Below are 20,571 nucleotides of genomic sequence, written 5' to 3'. Positions count from 1 at the left end.
TTTGCTCCTTTTGTATTTTACATTTACTTGTACTTTTACTTTCAATACTTAAGTACATTTAATATCAAAAAAATACTTTTCATACTTAAGTACAAAAAATATCACATACTTTAAAACTTTTACTCAAGTAACATTCTAAACAGCAACTTTAACTTCTACCAAAGTCATTTTCTGGCAAGATATCTATACTTTTACTCAAGTATGGTTTTCGAGTACTTTATACACCACTGATTTTAGTTTGCTGATAAATGGCTGAAATGTAAAGTTAGCAACGCTCGAACTGATGTGTTGCGTCTGCGTGTGTGAGTGAGGCGCCCGCACGATCAATTGGATTTAATAAAATAAAGATAAATATTTTAATAAAATAAAGAAAACGAATACAACACGTCAAAAGAGCGTAGCCTGTACTGCACAGTTTTTCTCTTTTGTTTTGTTAATCTGTTAATTATTTTAGTGTTATTTCGTGTAGTCTTATTTTTTTCTATTCCTTGTAGGCTATATTTTCTGTTCTCTGCGTTGCAGGTGTATGATGTGTGAATCCTAATGTTCTTTTGATGTTGCCATTTACGCATCCAAAGCTAATCTGAATTTAATTTATTTATTTAATTTGACATTTTAATCATGTCTGATCGGTTAGTGAGCGATTGTCGGTCAGGAAAATAATCTAAATGTTCTCATAACAGTTCTCCACCAGATTTACTGCTGCACGCAAGTTCCCGCTGACTCAAACACGTCCGCACACGAGCTGAGACCTTACGTGAGATTTGATCGTATAGCCACCGCTCACGCTCATTTTGATAAATGCCAACTTTTGCGTGGAAACGCAGGGCCAATGTACTGATTCATGATCTAGGAGCTGATTGAGACGTCATTCAGTTTATAAATGTATGGAAACTTTTGAATTTTTAAGACAGTGAACTGTAATTTAATGCATTAAACTGATAACCCAATTATAACCTGTTTATATCCTTGACTGCTCTCACTTGGATCCATGGCTACCTGAAACAAGCTGATATGAACAAAGATGGCAAGATGTCATATAAGGAGGTCCAGATCCTTTTCAAGATGATCAACATAGACTTGAATGACGAATATGCTGCCAACCTCTTTAAGGTCAGCCATTATTCATCAGCAGCACTTGACCTGCTTTAAGATGCAATTACACTTTAATTGCAGAACAAAAAAGCAACAGAGACAATAATGAACACTAAAGATGAAATAAATTTTAAGAACATGAAATAACTGTTATTTTATGTTCTTAAAATCCATTTAGTTTTAAATTTAGTAAAAAATGAAAATAAATGAATTTGCTTGATTATATATATATATATATATATATAATTTGTGTATCAGAAGTGTGATAAATCAGGAGATGGGCGGCTTGAACATGAGGAAATTGAGCTGTTTTGCCGTGAATTGCTACGCCGGCCTGAGCTGGATGCAGTGTTTCAGCAGTACTCCGCTAATGGTTGTGTCCTCTCCACCGTGGATTTGCGAGGATTCCTGAAAGCCCAGGGCGAGGACCACACACTTGTGCATGCTCAGAGCCTTATTCTCAACTATGAGCTCAATGAATGGGGTATTTGTACTTTAATTTCTATGATTTTATCACACAATCCTTGGTAGAAACCCTCTAAATATTCAGTGATAAAAACAGTACACTGTACATCCCTTAATTTACAATAATCAGTATTATTTTATTGCAATTTGCACTGTTTATCAGGCATGTGATACTGAGCATTGAGATGCATCTGTGCTCTGTCTTATGCAGCCCAGAAGAACCAGTTTATGACACCCAATGGTTTCACCATGTACATGCTGTCTAAGGAGAATGATGTGTATAAACCAGAGCATGGCAGAGTGTACCAGGACATGAGCCGCCCACTCAATCACTACTTTATTTCCTCCTCACACAACACCTATCTAACTAAAGATCAACTCATCAGCGAGAGCAGTGTTCAAGCTTATATCAGGTAAAATGCTCATATATATAAAAAGACAGCACTGGTGCTTTTAACAGATAATGTGCTCACATTTACACTTATACTGGACGAGATGACCTTTTCAGTGAAATCTTTCACACCAACACAGACACAAATGCTTTTTCTTAAGCAAATATTGTAAAAGTGTTCATGTTTGTTTGTGGCACAGAGCTCTAAGACAAGGCTGCCGCTGTGTGGAGCTTGACTGCTGGGATGGGGAAAAGGAGCCAGTTATTTACCATGGGCACACCCTCACATCCAAAGTGCCATTTATTGAGGTGGTGAAGGTCATTGCTGAATATGCTTTCAAGGTGAGCACAGGAAATTGCTCTTCATCTTCAGCTCACTGGGTGATGCTTTCATTGTGGGAAATAATGCAAAAGGTTATTTTGTTTGTATTTTTACCTTAAGACTTGTGTGATTAACTGTGAAAAAAAATTCTTAATCAGTATATTTTTGGCTTGTTTTCCTGTAAAATATCTAAGCATCCTTAAAGCATGATCAATTTAAATTTAAATAATAGAGTAAAAATATTATAATCAAAATTATTATTAGTAGTATATGCTTAAAAATATTATAGATAAAAAATAAAAATATGTAGCTTCTCAAGTTCTGTTTGTTTGTTTGATAGTTTGTATTGTTCCAGTTCACTAGACCTTTTAGATTAGACAAATTAGTAGGTTATTGGATAAAAATGGGTACCTATTTGAGTGTAATTGTGTGTGTAATTTTTTCAAACAAATGAAGTTTTATTAACAAAGTTCGGGAGGAGCATGTTCCGATAACCCATTCCTCCAGGTGGCGGCACTTTGCAGGCACAAGTGCACTGCAATTGCACACTCCACCTCGAAAATCTCCATTCCACCATTGAAGGTAGTGAGAGTGGAGAAGGCTGCAAAGTAGATACAGTCAGTGAAAGGTTCCTTCCACGACTTCTGGACCTCCTTGTGTGCTTCCGGGAAGAAAGGGACTGGACGTGTCTATGAACCACGTGCAGCACCCAGGAACCAATAATCCAACCGCGGGCGCTCAGAAAAAGGTGGGGGGTTCCACTCGTGTCTAATGCCCGGGCAAGCCGGGCCACCAACTCTGAATCCGATTTGCATGAGCAACCAACCCAGAAGGGGGAAGCTCAGTTTTATCTTCCCCTCCAGAGGACAATAGTCCACTCTCTGATGCAACTATCAACATCTGGGGCCTGCTTCTTAACTGCCAATTTCTTCTTATTTTCTAACTTAAGAAAAAAGATAAGAATATTCTGTATTCTTTTCTTAAGAATGTTTTTATCTTTTATTCTTAAGATTGTTTTTAAAGAGGGGGTCTAATGCTATTTCATGCATTCTGACTTATTTACAGTGTTAAAGATTTGGATTCTCATGCTAAACATGGCCAAAGTTTCAAAAAAAGAGTTGGATGTATTACAGTATTTCTGTGCCAAAAATACTCTTCTAATTTCTCACAGGTTTTGGACATTTTTTTTCAAGCATGGCCCTTTATTACATAATAAAGGATGGAATTCCTTGTACGGGCACTTCTCCCGGAAGAGCGTGCATGCACACATCGACCAGAGCGAGAGAGCAAGAGAGCAAGAGCACGCCCATCAACGCTTGTATGAAATCAACAATGTCACCAAAGAAGTGTGTTTTTGGTTGTGAGGGAAAGATAACGTTAGGGGAACCGCCTCCGTGGGAACCGGTGTCTGAAACACATATCCAATCTCAATCATATTGATCGGCGACAGTCCATGATGTCATAACGATAGTGGCCCGATAGTGTATAAGTGGCCTAATTTCAGACTTAATATATAAAAAATTCTTCTTTACTACTTCTTAAGATAATTTTAAGAACATCTAAGTGTACTCAACTGTGCTATTTTGAGACACCATGAAATATTAACTAAATCTGCTTTTAATGTACTATCTTTGTATTTAAAAAATAGATTTAATCTAAATACATTTTTTTTTAAATACAGAGATAGTTTACTAAAAACACATTTTAGTTTATATTTTATGGTGAAAATAGCACAGTTATCAATAGCGCAGACTCAAAATAGCACAGTCAAGTACACTTAGATGCTCTTCAGATTATCTTAATATACTAAAAATTCTTCTTTAGTACTTTTTAAGTACGAAATTAGTGCACGAAAATAGAGCACTATAGAAATGTACTTTTTTTTTCATCTGGGGAGTCCTCATCCAGACAAACTGGACCTGGCCTGTCCCCCAGTCAGCATTGTCGATGGATCTCCTCACTCTGAGGGTGATAAGAGCTACACTCTCCATTCTTCTTTAACCCCAGGCGCTTCTTACACCAGGCTTATGGCTGGGCCGATAATGACAAAATTATGATTCTGATGGTCTGCCGTTGGCTTGATAGTGAGAAGGCTTTTAGGCTTGCAAGGGAGGAAGACCCAATGTTGTTTATGGTGGTAGATCACCACCCTCTGGCCGCAGGTGGAACTGTTAGCAGGTCTTTTTAACTTTTAAATATTAAGGTATTTCTTGTAGACCGCTGTTCCCTGTGTAGGACATGCTTGGGCATTTATCTAAAAATAGGAAAGGATTTTTATTTCAATCTAATGTTACTATCAGGGCCCTGAAGTCCCTGTAGGTTGGCTAGAATAACACTTTAAGAGAGAGAGAAGTACCATTGTGTTTTCTTAAGAAATGAGTTTGCTGGTCTTGCTGATTGTATGCTATCTGGCAAGACTGCTGTGCTTTATGCTCTCTTTTAGTGCGTAAGTTGGCTTCCTCCCAAATAATAAAAGAAAATAAAAAATGGCAGTGGATTTGAGGCCACTGTTCTGTCGCAGACTGGCCCTCTGCTGGCCGTCTTGGTAGCCACCTCAGATTAGAGTAGTTTGTCTCCTTTCCTACAAGGTTTGGAGGGTGGTTTTGTATACAGGGACGAGTGCTTTGACTTCAGATAGATTAAATGTCTAGCGGTGGCCCTCAGGGCCGCCTGACATTGTTACCTGGTTAGCGTCACTTCCTATATTATTTAGGATGGCTAAGGCTTTAATGGATATTTCTGCCACCTTAGCGGTTTCAGTTTAGTGATTGTGCCTCCTCTTGCCTGTGAGAGTTGTTCTGTGAGGCTGCTGCTCTGAAGAGTGCCAGGTAGATATATGCTTTGAGCTGGCCCTCACCAGGGCCACCTTGATAGCTGGCCTAGGCTTGGTGCTACGGATTGAGGCAGTCTGCTATCCATTTCTGCCTCTGGCCCCTCTTTAATGAGTCCTCTTTGCTGTGGCCCCGCTTTTCAGAAGCTAGTTACTATTAGGTCCTAGCTTGAGTCCCCTAAGTCTGATTGTTCAAGCATTGGGTTGATTATGGGTGGCGATTTCTAGGAAACAGGCCCCCATTCCCTTAGGGCTGAGCGCAGATACTGTTTCTGTCATGTTTGAATCGCTATGGTATGCCTTTTCCCCTTTACCATTCTCAGGGTCATGTGAACCGTACTCCCTTGTTTAATACAAGGTTTTTTATGAGTCCTTTATAGCTCTATATATCCATTTATAGCTCTGTTTTTTTGTCTGCCCTTCACCATTGTGGCTCAGGTTGAGCAGTATTTTGACATTCACTTCAGGCTAGTCATTTAGTAAGCTCCCTTGTAGTCCATGCATTGCCACGAGCTGACGCCTGTGTTCGTCTGGAGTAGTAGGCCAAAACGGGCCTCCTCCAGGGCATGTGGTGTATGTTTGTACTCCCCTTGCTTAAAGGGTAAAAGGTGATTTTACTGAGTACACTGCTTGTCTGCAATGCGATAGGTCCCACGCGTAGGCGCTGTTTAAACAGTCTATTTTTGCTACTAGACTTGCTATAGGGTAGTGGGTTTAACAGACCTCCTTTCAGTGTAAGTCCCCACCATGTGGGCTCCTAGCAGCCAGTATATGCACCGTCAGACAGCTGGCCTTAGCAAGGCTCCCTGTGTACAGCCCAGTGGCGTAGCCAGAATTTTATTTTTGGGGGGGGGGCATCTAAAAATGAGGGGGCCGCTATATATTATATATATATATATATATATATATATATATATATATATATATATGACACTAATAATGACTACAATGACACTAATAATTCTTAATTTCTAAAAGAAATGCAAAATCAATCGTAGTTATACGAGTTACAAACCATTACATTCAATCGCGTTTGGTCCCATTTGTTTTTGATCACAGTGCATAAACATACAAACTTTAACTCTCAAAGTGCCCAGATTTGTAGAAATACATGTTTACCTCAGATTTCATTAGATATAATTTATAGAACATGTACTTACGGTTTCATAATTACCGTGGTCATAAAATGTAGTTTGCTAGGGGGTATGGGGGCATGCTCCCCCGAGAAAATTTAGATTTCCTTGGTGTAAATATGTGCATTTTTAAGACGTTAAGACCAACAAATTGGATAACAATAGCTTTAAAACCATGTCAACAAATACATGCATGCATGCACAGTTTTGAGGTAGCTTTAATCGCATGTTTGGCAATTTCATTTTCAAACGACGGTCATTGCTTGTAGTATCTATTGCACTTTATTTAAGCTATAATAAAGTAATTATGCAGCGCGCGCCGGCGCATTTGCGCATGCAATTCTTGAGAGCACGCCACGAGCACAGTATAACGGCTGATTGGACAGTCATGTTATTTTTTCTGAGTTTTACCGACATAGCCTGACATCATCTCATCTGACCGCAGTTCACTGTTGTTCAACTGAAGCTCCCTCGTCGTCACCTGCACCTTTTACGCGCTCATTTGACTTGCGCCTGGTGCTGAGGCGAAGTCGGAATGTGCCTCTGAAAAGTATCCCGTTTGTTGTGTCATAAAGAGACAGTTCTATATAAATGCAGCGTTTTACTTGGCAATGTTTAAAAAAAAAAAAAAACGATTTTTATTTTTGGTATTTTATATGCTCTTTTGGTGGTTTGTGGAGTAGCATCACCCGGGAGGGATATATTTTTTTTATCCCCACCAGGGATAAAAATAATACAGCAGAGGCAGGGATACATACGTAGACCAGACCATAATCCATTTATAAATTAATTTAAAACAATAAAACATTTTGTCAGAACCTAAAGTAAATTATCCCTACAATTTGTTTTGTTTGATTGTGTAATTTGCTTTTTGAATCGTTGAAAAAACGTTATTTCTATTCTAAAAAATACAGATTATCCAGACTCATAACCATTTTGATTACACTCATGCTGATATTGTACTATTTGATGATCAGTATGTGGTTCGCTAAATATAATAATTCAGTAAGCATTTAGGCTACAATAAGCACTTAACTTTAAATATATAACGTAAAAAATATATATTAAATAGATAATAAAAATATCTAGATAGCTGGCTGACTAAAGTAGGCTAAGTTTGAAAATGATATCATTTGTACATGTACAATTGTACAATTTATAGGTGTTGTTTTAACAGTCAGTTATGTAAGTTTGATGGTTAATAGCTTCTAGCAACATTAAATCCAGGAGAGCAGACAATTCTAGAGAAAAAGCATGTTTGATTTACATATAACCAAGTTTGAGCACGAACAGCCACACACGCAATATCTGAGCGAAAGCAAATAAGCCACGAAAACTGCCTCAAATTAACTATAATGACGAGAAGAAAGCTGTGTGCGCTGCAGTCAGAGATTCTTGATTCTCTAACGACTTTTTATTGGTTAAAATGAATGGAGAGTTTGGAGCCCGAGCACCCACTGGATTTCACTGCATTGAGATGCGCGTCCTGGAAACGGGAAGCCTCGGGTGCCGCTTCACATTGCCTTTCACCGCATAATAACGAACTCTCACGCGCAAAGATAATAACAGCAGAAGCTACGCGCAACACGTGAAATAATCAAACCAATAAGTCTAAAAACAGCTGTTGCATTTTACCGCGCAGCATATGCATCAGTGTAACAAATCAACATAAAAAATCTGGGGGGGCCTGCATGTTAATGAGGGGACCTAGGCCCCCTCAGGCCCCCCCGTGGCTATGCCACTGGTACAGCCCCCATTAAATTGGTTTCTGGTAGCAATGGGGTAGTTTTGTCAGATAGTAGGCCTTAGCAGGCCTCTCTGTGGTGAGCCCTCATCTGTGTGGATGTGGTAGCAATAAGACATGCCCCGAATAGTTGGCCTTAGACAGGCCTTCTTAGGAGTAGTCACCAGCACTTTGGGTTTTGTGACAACTAGCAGTTGTTTTTGGCAGGTAGTCAGGCCCTGGTAGGTCTTCCTGTTAGCTAGTCCTCAGATTTATTGGGGAGTTTTAGCAGCTAGCTAGATTTGCTGATAGACAAGTAGGTCTTAGCAGATCTCTTGCGAGCAAGTCCCCAACAGTGCGCTTGCAGCAAAACTTGCTGCTGGTTGTGGCCTTAGCAGGCCCCCTGCAGGCGAGTCCCCTTTGGTCATGCGACCATGCAGGCGAGTCCACTTTGGTCATTGCTTTTGGTATTTAGAGCAACGTCTGCATGTCTATGCCTTAGCAAGCCTCTCTGGAGACGTGCCCCATCGGTGTGGTTGCTGCATTTAGCCGTGTTGAACTGGCTACCAGGTAGCTGGCCCTAGCGGGTCACCCTGGAGACTAGTCCCCAGCAGTATGGGTTCTCTGGTACATGCGCATAGATTTGCTATCAGATAGCAGACCTTAGCAGACATCTCTGAGGGCGAATCCCCAGCAATGTGGGTAACTGACTATTTATGCTTTGGTCAGCTAAGTTTTGCTATTAGGCAATAGTTTGCAATATTTTGCAATAGTTTTGCTATTAGGTGGATGGCCCTAACATGCCTTCCTGTGTATTAGCAGGTCTCCCTGTGTGCGAGCCCCAGTGCTGCTGGCCTTTTGGACAGCTAGCTAGTCTTGCTATCAGGTAGTTGGCCCTAACATACCTTCCTGTGTATTAGCAGGTCTCCCTGTGTGCGAGCCCCAGTGTTGCAGGCCTTAGACCGCTAGCTCCCTGAAGGCCAGCCCCCATTATGCGGGTGCATGGCAGCTCATTGCATGGTGAAATGACTATTTTTAACCAGTACGTTTGTGGTGTTTGGCCTTAGGGTCCCCCTGGAAGCAAATTCCCCACAGTATGGGTATTTTCTCTGGCAGTTAAGACTCAATACCAGGTAGCTGGCCATTGTAGGCTGCCCTGACGCAAGTCCCCTGCGATTGGGTATTGGTCAGCAAGGTCTTATTCTGGGTGCCACGAGCTGATACCCATGTTCATCTGGAGTAGGAAGCCCAAATGGGCCTCCTCAAGGGTATGTTGCCGCATGTTTGAAAAAAGTATGCTTTTACTGAAGCACTTTGCTTGCTGGCAATGTGATGGTTGGCCTTTTAATCTGGCCTTTTAATCTTGAGACCGCACGTTACTACGTGTCGCTGACTTGGCTAATCCTGTTCACCTTCGTTTTCCTAGCCTATAGCCTGGTCAACCTTATAGGTCGAGCTTTGGACTCCTGTCATTCTGAGAGTAGATTTGAGTACTTAGCTCCCTAAGTCTGGTCATAGGTCGAAGGCTTCTGAGGCCTCCCAGTTAGGTCAAGCCCTAGGCTGTGAGCATTCCCCTCACGAGGGTCCCCTTTTTTTAGAGTGCACGGCCTCCTTAGTGCCTTGAAACACTGTAAATCTTCGGATCGAGCAGATATACTCCCCTTGATTGCGAGGGTCGATAGCGCTTTTGCTGAGTCCTGCTCTCCGGGATGCCCATCTCAAAGATCCGGTCTGAGTTGGTGATGGGCCTTTCGCAGTCCCACTTTCTGGATGTCTCTTCATGAGACTTTCTGTTTTGGAGACCTTGTTTCTGTAGAAACAGACAGGTTGTAGGCAGACTAGGTTACTAGTACAGCTAGGAACCTGGTCAGCCTCCCTGGTGGCATTCAGGGTTGACAAGTGTCCCCTGAGAAGTGACTAGCTGGGGGTCCTTTGGGCCCCTAGCCACGCTTCCTTATAGGAACCCCTTCTGTATGAAGTAAAATATTTATGAAAAAAAGGGGCACGCGCCAAGTGCTTCATGTCCTTTCTAAAATCCATGGGCATGGTAGAATGAGTACAGTCTGTTGGTTCCAGGCCTTTGTGTGACCTTGGCAGGCATTCATATGTAAAATGAGTGGGTCTGGTGAATTTGCTTGATTCTGACAGTTGTCACTGCCATACGTTGGCATGCACACCCCTCAGCATGGCGGCGTTGGTATTAGGGATGGACATTTTTCAAAAATATTGTATTCAAATATTTGAGCTTGCAAAAAATGAATATTCAAATATTTGTTTATTTAAAGGACTTTAAACAAGAAAGACATTATTTTTTTATTCATCAAGAACCATTTCTGAAGCTTCTGAAGACCTCAGAAGAAAAGGCGAATCTCAACATAACACAGACTGTTACGTAACAGTTGGGGTGTACGCCCCAATATTTGCATATGCCAGCCCATGTTCCCAACATTATGAAAGGCATTAGACAAGGGCAGCCAGTAACGTCTGGATCTGCACAGGTGAATCAACAGACTAGGTAAGCAAGCAAGAACAATAGCGAAAAATGGCAGATGGAGTAATAACTGACATGATCCATGATATCATGGTATTTTTAGTGATATTTCTAAATTGTCTTTCTAAATGTTTCGTTAGCATGTTGCTAATGTACTGTAAATGTGGTTAAAGTTACCATCGTTTTTTACTGTATTCATGGAGACAAGGGCCGTTGCTATTTTCATTATTAAACACTCGCAGTCTGTATAATTCATAAACACAACTTCATTCTTTATAAATCTCTCCAACAGTGTAGCATTAGCCGTTAGCCACAGTGCACAGCCTCAAATTCACTCAGAATCAAATGTAAACAATATAACAGTATACAATACTCACATAATCCGACGCATGCATGCCGCATGCATGACGAACACTTTGTAAAGATCCATTTGAGGGTTATATTAGCTGTGTAAACTTTGTTTATGCCCTGTTCAAGGCAAGCGCAAGCTCCGTGGCCGTGGAGCACGAGAATTAAAGGGCCAGTAGCCCTGAATCGGCTCATTTATAATGATGCCCCAAAATTAAAAAAATGAATTAAAAAAAATCTATGGGGTATTTTGAGCTGAAACTTCACAGACACATTCAGGGGACACCTTAGACTTATATTACATCTTTTTAAAAAAAAGTTCTAGGGCACCTTTAAAGGAAGTTTATGTCTCGATATCATTTTGCTATTAGGTATCTTCTCTGCTCACTCGGGGTACAGCTGCGCTTACCTGTCGTGAATGCATTGATGGACAGCTGTCTTTCCTCATTCGACGAGTGTTTTGATTTCATGTGCTTTCTCATTATGGTGGCAATATTATATATATTATATATAATAACTCGGTTTCATTAATTCATTTGATCAAAAGTAATTCCATTTTGTAAGATAATTTTCATCTAAGTAATTCCAAACTTCATGAGGCAGATGACAACATTGTGATGATCAAATACAATAAACTTGTTAAACACACTCCACAGTGCCACCCACTGCATATAGCTATAACTGCAAGTTTTAGTGCTTAGGATATATCATGCATTTACGGCCAGAAAAAAAAAAAAAAACATATTAAAATTCGAATTGTATTTTTATTTTTTGAATGTTAATTAGAGATTGAATATTCGTGCACACCCCTAGTGGGTATATCGTTCCCCTAGCGCTCTGACGCAGCGCAAGTTCCTTTTCGAAAGGGAGCGTCTCAGGTTATGCATGTAACCATGGTTCCCTGAGAACAGGGAATGATATGCTGCATCTCTTAGCCATGCCTCGGGGCCTGCCTGCATACAGTCCCTTCAGATGATAAGCAGATGACATGTTATCTTGGCACCCCTTATATACTACCGGGCTGCATCGTTATGACGTCATGGGCTGTCGGTGGTCAATATGATATTGCAGAGATTGGATATGTGTTTCAGACACCAGTTCCTACGGAGATGGTTGCCCAAGCGCTCTGACACAGCGCCTCATTCCCTGTTCTCAGGGAACCATGGTTACATGCATAACCTGAGACGTTCCCAAAGAACCCAGCATTAAGTGCAGGCCCAGATTGACTAATCAGGAGCACCGGGAGAATTCCCGGTGGGCCAGTCTGTTTTTTAGGTCACGAGGGCCGGTGTTGTCATGGCACTGTGTTGAAATATGATCTAGAAAATGTCAGCGTGGCCAAATGTACTAAGCTGAGTAGCCTACTTTTTTCCTTAAACAGTTTTTTTCCCAGACAGTAAAATGTGATTTTGAGTAGAGAACAGTACAGTCGACTTGTGAATTAAAGTGGGCCACTCTAAGGCATGAAACTCCAGGGCTGAAAATAAGTCCCACTCCGGTCTTGGTTAAGTGAACAGTGAAGCTGAGAGAATTGTGCTCAAGCATTACATTGATGCGCTCTCAATAGGATAAAGTCATGTCTGATAGTTGCAATCAAATTTTAATTGGTTAAAATGAATGGAAAATACCTCGTTACCGCGCTGCTCAAGCCCTCGGGATCGGTGCTAATGGTTTTATAAACAAGGTCCAGTTCGACACTGGATTCACAGATCGTTTGAAACTGAAAGATGGAGCGGTCACAGCAATAATGATCTCGGTCATGAGTCAGAGCCGCAAGTGGTAAGTAAAACTGCATCAAATGTCTGTTTTGTTGGCATTGTGAATCTAGAATTGTCTTCTCTCCCGGGTGTAGTGTTGCCAGAAATGCAACATTATAGTGTGGGCCTGGGCAACCACCGGCAGAAAAAAAAAAAATTGGCCAAGTTTGCCAACGCATGTAAATCAATATTTACATAGCATAATAGTAGTAAATTTATCTGTCTCACATGTGTACCGCATTGTCCCGCAAAATCACATCTATTGTCTTGCAACAGATCAATAGCCAGGTGGTCACCCTACCTTCACTAGGAAGGAGAATTACGACCGCAGTGTAGCAAGTGCTCCACAAATGCCGTCTCAGCATACTCGCGGCCCAGACATGTGAGACAGCAATTGTTTCCATCAGATGAGGACAAGAAATGACCACATCCAAAAACACATGGACGGAAAGGCATCTTTAAAGACACACACCACCTGTGCTTGCTCTTTTAGGGAAAACTGCTCTTTTAAGGTAAAGCGCCTTGGAGGTCGCTGCACGCTGTGGCAAAACACTGAATGCACCTTATTGGATTCCAACAAGAGGTTTTCTTGAGCTCTTTTATGTGAATGGAAAAGTGATCACTGAGAGAAACACACAACCACTAGGTTCCAAAGCAAAAATCCAAATGAGTGGATGCGTGCCACCATCTTATATACCCGTATGTATGGGGGAGGGGCTTTGCATGCAAATTCCACTTGCCAATTCCATTGGACATTTTTCTAAAACTCAGAGGGTATTGGGGCTCCCAAGTGAGACCCCATTTGTCAGTCCACATAACGATATAGTGACTGATGAAATACTGCTATTCTATTCCCCAAAATGTTTAGCATCTTTCCTTTGAAAATAGACCTTGCCTTAAAAAAGCCAAAAGGTAAAATGAAAGAAAACATACATGAATACATATGCATTCATGAACATATGCTTATTTTCTAGACTTCTCCATATCCTCTTATTCTGTCTCTGGAGAACCACTGCTGTGTGGAGCAGCAGACAATCATGGCCCAACAGCTGCGATCAATTCTGGGAGACAAACTGCTCACCACACCTATCAATGACAAGCTGCTTCAGTGGCTACCATCACCAGAGGTAATGCAGTCAACCTTAATAGAATTATTCATTAAATGTACTCTAAAACCAGTAAGAGCATTCTATCTGTGATGTTTTGAATTTTATGCAAAAGACAATGCTTGAAGTTCCTGGACTGTCGTAACAGTTCTCTACGGTTCTTCTATATAGGTTAGCTGTGAGTATATCTGAGCATATGCCTTATAATTCCCAACAGCTCTATTTGTAAGAATACATCAATTACATAGACAGTAGATGTAAAGATATCCACATCTATTGCCATTTGCCGGTCTCATTTTACATTAAATACCATTAATAATCTAGACATAATGTCAAGATTTAATTATAACATCGGCTAGCAGAGCTACTGTTACCACTGTTGTGTGCTAGCATGAACTTTCAAAGGGTCAGGAGTGGTCTTTTGTTTGTGTATATAACATTGTTAGTTACTAATCTTAGGCTCGTTAGCAAGTGCTATTTCTGCTATTATACAGTGGGTACGGAAAGTATTCGGACCCCCTTACATTTTTCACTCTTTGTTATATTGCAGCCATTTGCTAATAATTCTCATTTGCTAAATGAGAATTATGAGGTCAAAGGAACTGCCTGAAGAGCTCAGAGACAGAATTGCTGCAAGGCACAGATCTGGCCAAGGTTACAAAAAAAATTTCTGCTGCACTTAAAGGTACAATTTGTGATATTTTTTTCCGCTAGAGGTCGCTAGAAGCCTATTCAAAACAAAGGCGTAGTTTGATGACGTAAAGTTTTAGAGTGGAAACTTGGGACTTGTGGTCTCCATCTCAACGGACGGTGCAAAAGAATAGGGATTGGAGTCTGGAAGAACTCATGTTCGTGGATGCGATTATTAACGTTACTGTAGTATGAAGCAGAGCAGGACCGAGTGTTGTGGGAGCTGAACGAGGAGCTGGAGCGATTGATCAACACACGCCTCACGAGCAGTGGGACTTTTATTATGACACAGTCGCCGGCGCCGCTTCCGCTTTTCCGGACAGAACCAGCGGCAGATGGTAAACAGTAATTATGTTCCATAAATAATTAACACAATCCACCATAAAACGTGCAAGAAGTAAATAAGGAACTGCTTGAAGCAAGCTAGTGGTTTGCTGGACGCTAGACTCTACTTCCGCATTTGTCCACGGCACTGTTGTCATGTGGTTTCTACGTCAGTAAAGGCGGTAACAAAGGTAACTGCGTCATTGACAGGCGACTGCACTGCCCCGTGTCACTGTTTAGAATGGGAATTTTCTCATGATTTACAAGTAGTTGAAAACATTAGAGATATTGTTAGTAATCAGCTGGACAAAATATATAACACTAGCCTAGTGGTTTTTGGATATTTTACTGCAAAAATTTTACAAATTGTACCTTTAAGGTTCCTAAGAGCACAGTGGCCTCCATAATCCTTAAATGGAAGACGTTTGGGATGACCAGAAGCTGGCCGTCTGGCCAAACTGAGCTATCGGGGGAGAAGAGCCTTGGTGAGAGAGGTAAAGAAGAACCCAAAGATCACTGTGGCTGAGCTCCAGAGATGCAGTCGGGAGATGGGAGAAAGTTGTAGAAAGCACTGCTGCAGGGACAGGACGACTGGTTGCAATCAAGGGAAAGATGAATGTGGCCAAGTACAGGGATATCCTGGACGAAAACCTTCTCCAGAGTGCTCAGGACCTCAGATTGGGCTGAAGGTTTACCTTCCAACAAGACAATGACCCTAAGCACACAGCTAAAATAATGAAGGAGTGGCTTCACAACAACTCTGTGACTGTTCTTGAATGGCCCAACCAGAGCCCTGACTTAAACCCAATTGAGCATCTCTGGAGAGACCTAAAAATGGCTGTCCACGAACGTTTACCATCCAACCTGACAGAACTGGAGAGGATCTGCAAGGAGGAATGGCAGAGGATCCCCAAATCCAGCTGTGAAAAACTTGTTGAATCTTTCCCAAAAAGACTCATGGTTGTATTAGATCAAAAGGGTGCTTCTACTAAGTACTGAGCAAAGGTTCTGAATACTTAGGACCATGTGATATTTCAGTTTTTCTTTTTTAATAAATCTGCAAAAATGTCAACAATTCAGTGTATTTCTGTCAATATGGGGTGCTGTGTGTACATTAATGAGGAAAAAATGAACTTAAATGATTTTAGCAAATGGCTGCAATATATTTACATTTACATTTATTCATTTGGCAGACGCTTTTATCCAAAGCGACTTACAAGTGAGGAATACAACAAGCGAGTCGTTATGACGAGGCAAATAGACAAGAAGTGCTCATAATACAAGTTATGGGCAGTGCTCAGATTATCCTAAGCTACAATAGAGAGGGATTAGAGGAAGTGAAAGGATAGGAATAAGAATTTTTTTTTTTTTTTTTTTTTTTTTTTTTTTTTAAGATGAGGTTAAGTGCTCACGAAAGAGATGGGTTTTCAGCTGTCTTTTGAATATTGCCAGGGATTCCGCATTCCGGATGAAGGCACGAAGATCATTCCACCAGCAAGGGACAGTGAATGAGAATGTTCTGGAAAGTGATTTTGTGCCTCTCTGTGATGGTACCACAAGCCTTCGCTCCTTTAATGAGCGCAGGTTTCTGGTAGGAGTGTAGACTCGTAAGAGTGAGTGGAAGTAGGAGGGTGCTGAGCCTGTGGTAGATCTGTAAGCAAGCGTCAACGCCTTGAATTTGATGCGAGAAGCAAGTGGTAGCCAGTGAAGAGAGATGAAGAGAGGCGTGACGTGGGCTCTTTTGGGCTCGTTGAAGACGAGACGTGCTGCTGCGTTCTGAATCATTTGTAGAGGCTTGATTGTGCATGATGGCAGTCCAGCCAGAAGTGCATTGCAGTAATCAAGCCTAGAAATGACCAGAGCCTGGACCAGAAGTTGTGTTGCATGTTCTGTTAGAAAGGGCCTGATTTTCCTGATGTTGTATAGTGCAAATCTGCATGACTGAGCTGTCATTGCAATGTGGTCTTTGAAGGTCAGTTGATCATCAAGGATTACTCCAAGATTTCTGGCCGAATTTGATGGGGTAATTGAGGATGTGCCTAGCTGGATGCTGAAATCGTGATTTAGAGTCGGATTGGCAGGGAAGACAAGAAGCTCAGTCTTAGCCAGGTTGAGCTGTAGATGATGTTCTTTCATCCATGCCGAGATGTCCGCCAGACAGCTTGAGATTCGAGCAGCTACTGTGGGATCGTCTGGATGGAATGAAAGGAAGAAAGTGTGTGTCATCAGCATAGCAATGGTAGGAGAAACCATGTGCCTGAATGATGGGACCAAGTGATGTAGTGTAAATGGAGAAGAGGAGGGGTCCAAGAACTGAACCCTGAGGAACACCCGTGGTCAGCTGATGAGCTTTGGATACCTCCCCTCTCCAGGCAACCCTGAAAGACCTTCCTGTGAGATAGGATTCAAACCAGAGAAGTGGAGTACCTGTGATGCCCAGTGATGAGAGGGTGGACAGGAGGATCTGATGATTCACTGTGTCAAAGGCAGCTGATAGATCAAGCAGAATGAGGACTGATGATTTGGAATCAGCCTTTGCAATCCGCAGGGATTCAGTGACCGACAGCAGTGCAGTCTCAGTCGAGTGGCCACTCTTGAAACCAGATTGATTGACATCCAATTGGTTGCTGTGTGAGAGGAAAGATGACACCTGGTTGAAAACAACTCGTTCAAGTGTTTTTGCTATGAATGGTAGGAGAGAAACAGGTCTGTAGCTGTCTACAAGAGACGTGTTTAATGTGGGTTTCTTAAGCAGTGGGGTTACCCGAGCCTGTTTGAATGTGTTAGGGAAAGTGCCAGTTTGGAGAGATGTGTTGATGATGTGTGTCAGTGCTGGTAAAAGTGTGGGAGCGATGGCTTGTAGAAGGTGTGTGGGGATGGGATCTAGAGGGCAGGTAGTAGGATGATTGGAGAGGAGAAGTTTGGATACTTCTGTCTCAGTGAGGGGGGGGGAAATGAAGAGAGGAGGTGTGTGGCTGTGTGTGTGGTTGGTCTGAGTTCCTGTGTGTGTGGAGTGGAGAACTGACTGCTGATGGTAGATGTTTTGTCAGTGAAAAATGTAGCAAAATTATCAGCAGTAAGGGATGAGGTGGGTGTGGTGGAGGGGGACAGAGGAGAGAGTTGAATGTTTTGAAAAGTGTGCGTGTGTTTGAAGCGCTGTTGATTTTGTTGTGGAAATAGGAGGATTTAGCAGCATGAATTTCAGCAGAAAAGGATGAGAGCAGAGACTGATAGCTACAAAGGTCAAATTGATCTTTTGATTTGTGCCACTTCCTCTCTGCAGCCCTGAGTTTGGTCCGATGTTCACGAAGAACATCAGATAACCAGGGATTAGAGGGAGTGGCACGTGCAGGCCTGGATGACAGAGGACAGATACTATCTAGAGAAGAAGTTAATGTGGAACATAAAGTGTCTGTTGCTGTATTCACATCCAGAGATGAGAATTGTGAGGGTGAGGGAAGGGAGGATGATACAGTAGAGGAAAGATGAGAAGAAGAAAGAGAGCGCAGGTTTCGTCTGAAGGTAACTGGTAGCGGGGTTGGTGGTGAACAAATGGGGAGTTGAAGATTAAAAGTAATGAAAAAATGATCAGAAAAGTGCAGAGGTTTTACCAGAATGTTGTCGGTGATGCAGTTGCGAGTGTAAATGAGATCAAGTTGGTTGCCAGATTTGTGTGTACTTGTGGTTATGAGCCGATTAAGATCGAATGAGGCTAGCAGAGAGTGGAAGTCAGAAGCATAAGGCTTCTCTAGATGAATGTTGAAATCGCCAAAAACTACAAGTGGGCTACCATCCTCTGGGAATGAGGACAACAGCATGTCCAGTTCCTCTACAAAGGTACCCAGTTGGCCTGGGGGGCGATAAATTACTACAAAATAAATTTTGACAGGAATTGAAATTTTTTAATAGCATGAAATTCAAATGAATTGTAGTTGCACAGAGACGAATGAGTCGAGTATTTCCAATTGTCAGAAATGAGAAGACCTGTGCCCCCACCCCTCCCAGATTGGCGAGGGGTATGAGAGAAAGTGAAGTTGTTAGAGAGAGCAGCAGGGGTTGCTGAGTCCTCTGGACGAATCCAGGTCTCAGTCAAGCCCAAGATATTAAGAGAAGAATTAGTAGCAAAGGCTGGAATGAAGTCGGCTTTGTTAACTGCTGACTGACAATTCCATAGACCCACAGAGACAGAGAGAGGAGTGTTAGTGTTAGAAGAGGAGTAAACAGGACGCAGGTTGGAAGCATTGCGCTGCCTTTTATGTGGGTTAGTGGAGCGTTGCCGAGAGACAACAGGAATGAGTTGAAAGCACATGCTGAGGAAGAAGGACAAGTGTGAAAGGAGGGAAGAAACTTAAGTGCCTACCAGTTTCGTTGCTCGGTGGAGTCGCGCAGGTAGAGTCGCAGGTCTTTACCCGAGTCGGTCTTCACACGAGGAGGCTGAACGCTCCCGCTGACGCTTCCGCGACAGCGCGCACACACAATTAATAACAAAATATAACAAAGAGTGAAAAATTAAGGGGGTCTGAATACTTTCCGTACCCACTGTATATCTCTAGTGGTAAAATGCTCAACATCAGGGCTGTAGCTAGGGTATCCGGGGCCCCAGTGCATGTTGTTGCTGTGGACCTTTGAAATCGATTGAAATCACATCCTGGGGGTGTGGGCGTGAATGGGATGGATAGTCCCCCTCTGTTAAAATTGCCGGGCCCCAACCCGAAAGCCTGATGTCACAGTCACCATCTCTCTCACCTTCCCCAAACTCCATTTCCCATCATCCCTCCTTCTGCCCAACTGCTCACGCTCAGCAATCACCTGCACCTGATCAACATCACCTCATCACACAGGCACCATTTAAGCACACACTTCACTCTGGCACTTTGTCTGGTCTCGTTCATGAGTAAGGACTCACTTCCCTGTTACACTTATCTCTATGTGTTGTGGCTCCATTGTCTTTCCTCATCCTCTGTGTCTCCAGCTTCTCCCTGAACATTTGTGTCTCCAACGTCTCCATTCTCCAGACTCCTTCCATACTCCACTTTCATCACCAAAGTGTGTGCTCAGCTGCTCACATCCACGACCTCCTCAAGTCACTTGCAATGCAAAGAACTGTCAGTATTTCCATTCAATATTGCATTGCTGCTTTGACTGCTTTACTTACCTGTCTGTTTACTTTACCCATTTCCAATAAACTCTCATATTCATTTCTACATCGTTGTGAGTCTGTGTTCCGTAACAGAAGACCAGACCTACTAAAAGGAAGATGAGCTGCACTGTAGAAAATGTGTGGGAATTCGCGGGACAGATCACGGCGGCGGTGCAATCCAGACCGATCTGTTTACCTATACCACAAAAATTTTGCATTCTTTTTCAGACCAGCTTCTTGGAAGATGAGACCATAAAGGCGTTGTACAGGATTGGGGCCGACTATGTCGACCCCCCAGGAACTCCCCGATCTTGCTGGATTGGACTGGAGAGAGGCAGTCTCCATATGTTGGGAGAGCTTTGTTCCTTCGTATGCTTTCCAGCCAGCCCAAGAACCTCATCCTAAGATGTCCGCCAGTCAGAACTCCTGTCCCAAGATGGCCTCCATCCCAGAGCCTCATTCCAAGATGGCCTCCATCCCAGAGCCTCGTCCCAAGATGGCCGCTACTCCTGAGCCTCGTCCCAAGATGGCTGCCACTCCTGAGCCTCTTCCCAAGATGACTGCCACTCCAGGATCTCGTTCCAAGATGGCCACCATGTCTGAGCCCTCAGCCAAGATGGCCGCCACACCTGAGCCCTCAGCCAAGATGGCCACCACACCTGAGCCCTAACCCAAGAAGCCCGCCACGCCTGAGCCCTCAACCAAAATGGCCACCATGCATGAGCCCTCAACGATAATGGTCACCACACTTGTGCC

The 20,571-nt window shown here is 42.5% G+C and overlaps 1 protein-coding gene across 1 annotated transcript in view; it reads left to right on the top strand.

Moving 5' to 3' along the window:
* plcd3b (phospholipase C, delta 3b) overlaps positions 1-20,571 on the top strand; it is a 118,914-nt gene that overhangs the window by 42,978 nt on the left and 55,365 nt on the right. Inside the window, exons 4-8 of the mRNA XM_067369479.1 lie at positions 984-1,113; positions 1,354-1,579; positions 1,772-1,973; positions 2,152-2,293; positions 13,530-13,682. Coding sequence (XP_067225580.1) covers positions 984-1,113; positions 1,354-1,579; positions 1,772-1,973; positions 2,152-2,293; positions 13,530-13,682 — 853 coding nt within the window. The remainder of the gene's footprint in view (positions 1-983; positions 1,114-1,353; positions 1,580-1,771; positions 1,974-2,151; positions 2,294-13,529; positions 13,683-20,571) is intronic.

Source organism: Chanodichthys erythropterus, chromosome 19 (genome assembly GCF_024489055.1).
Source record: "Chanodichthys erythropterus isolate Z2021 chromosome 19, ASM2448905v1, whole genome shotgun sequence".
Taxonomy (NCBI): Eukaryota; Metazoa; Chordata; class Actinopteri; order Cypriniformes; family Xenocyprididae; genus Chanodichthys; species Chanodichthys erythropterus.
Note: the sequence above shows the minus strand (reverse complement) of the source record. Positions and strands in the feature narration are given on the sequence as shown.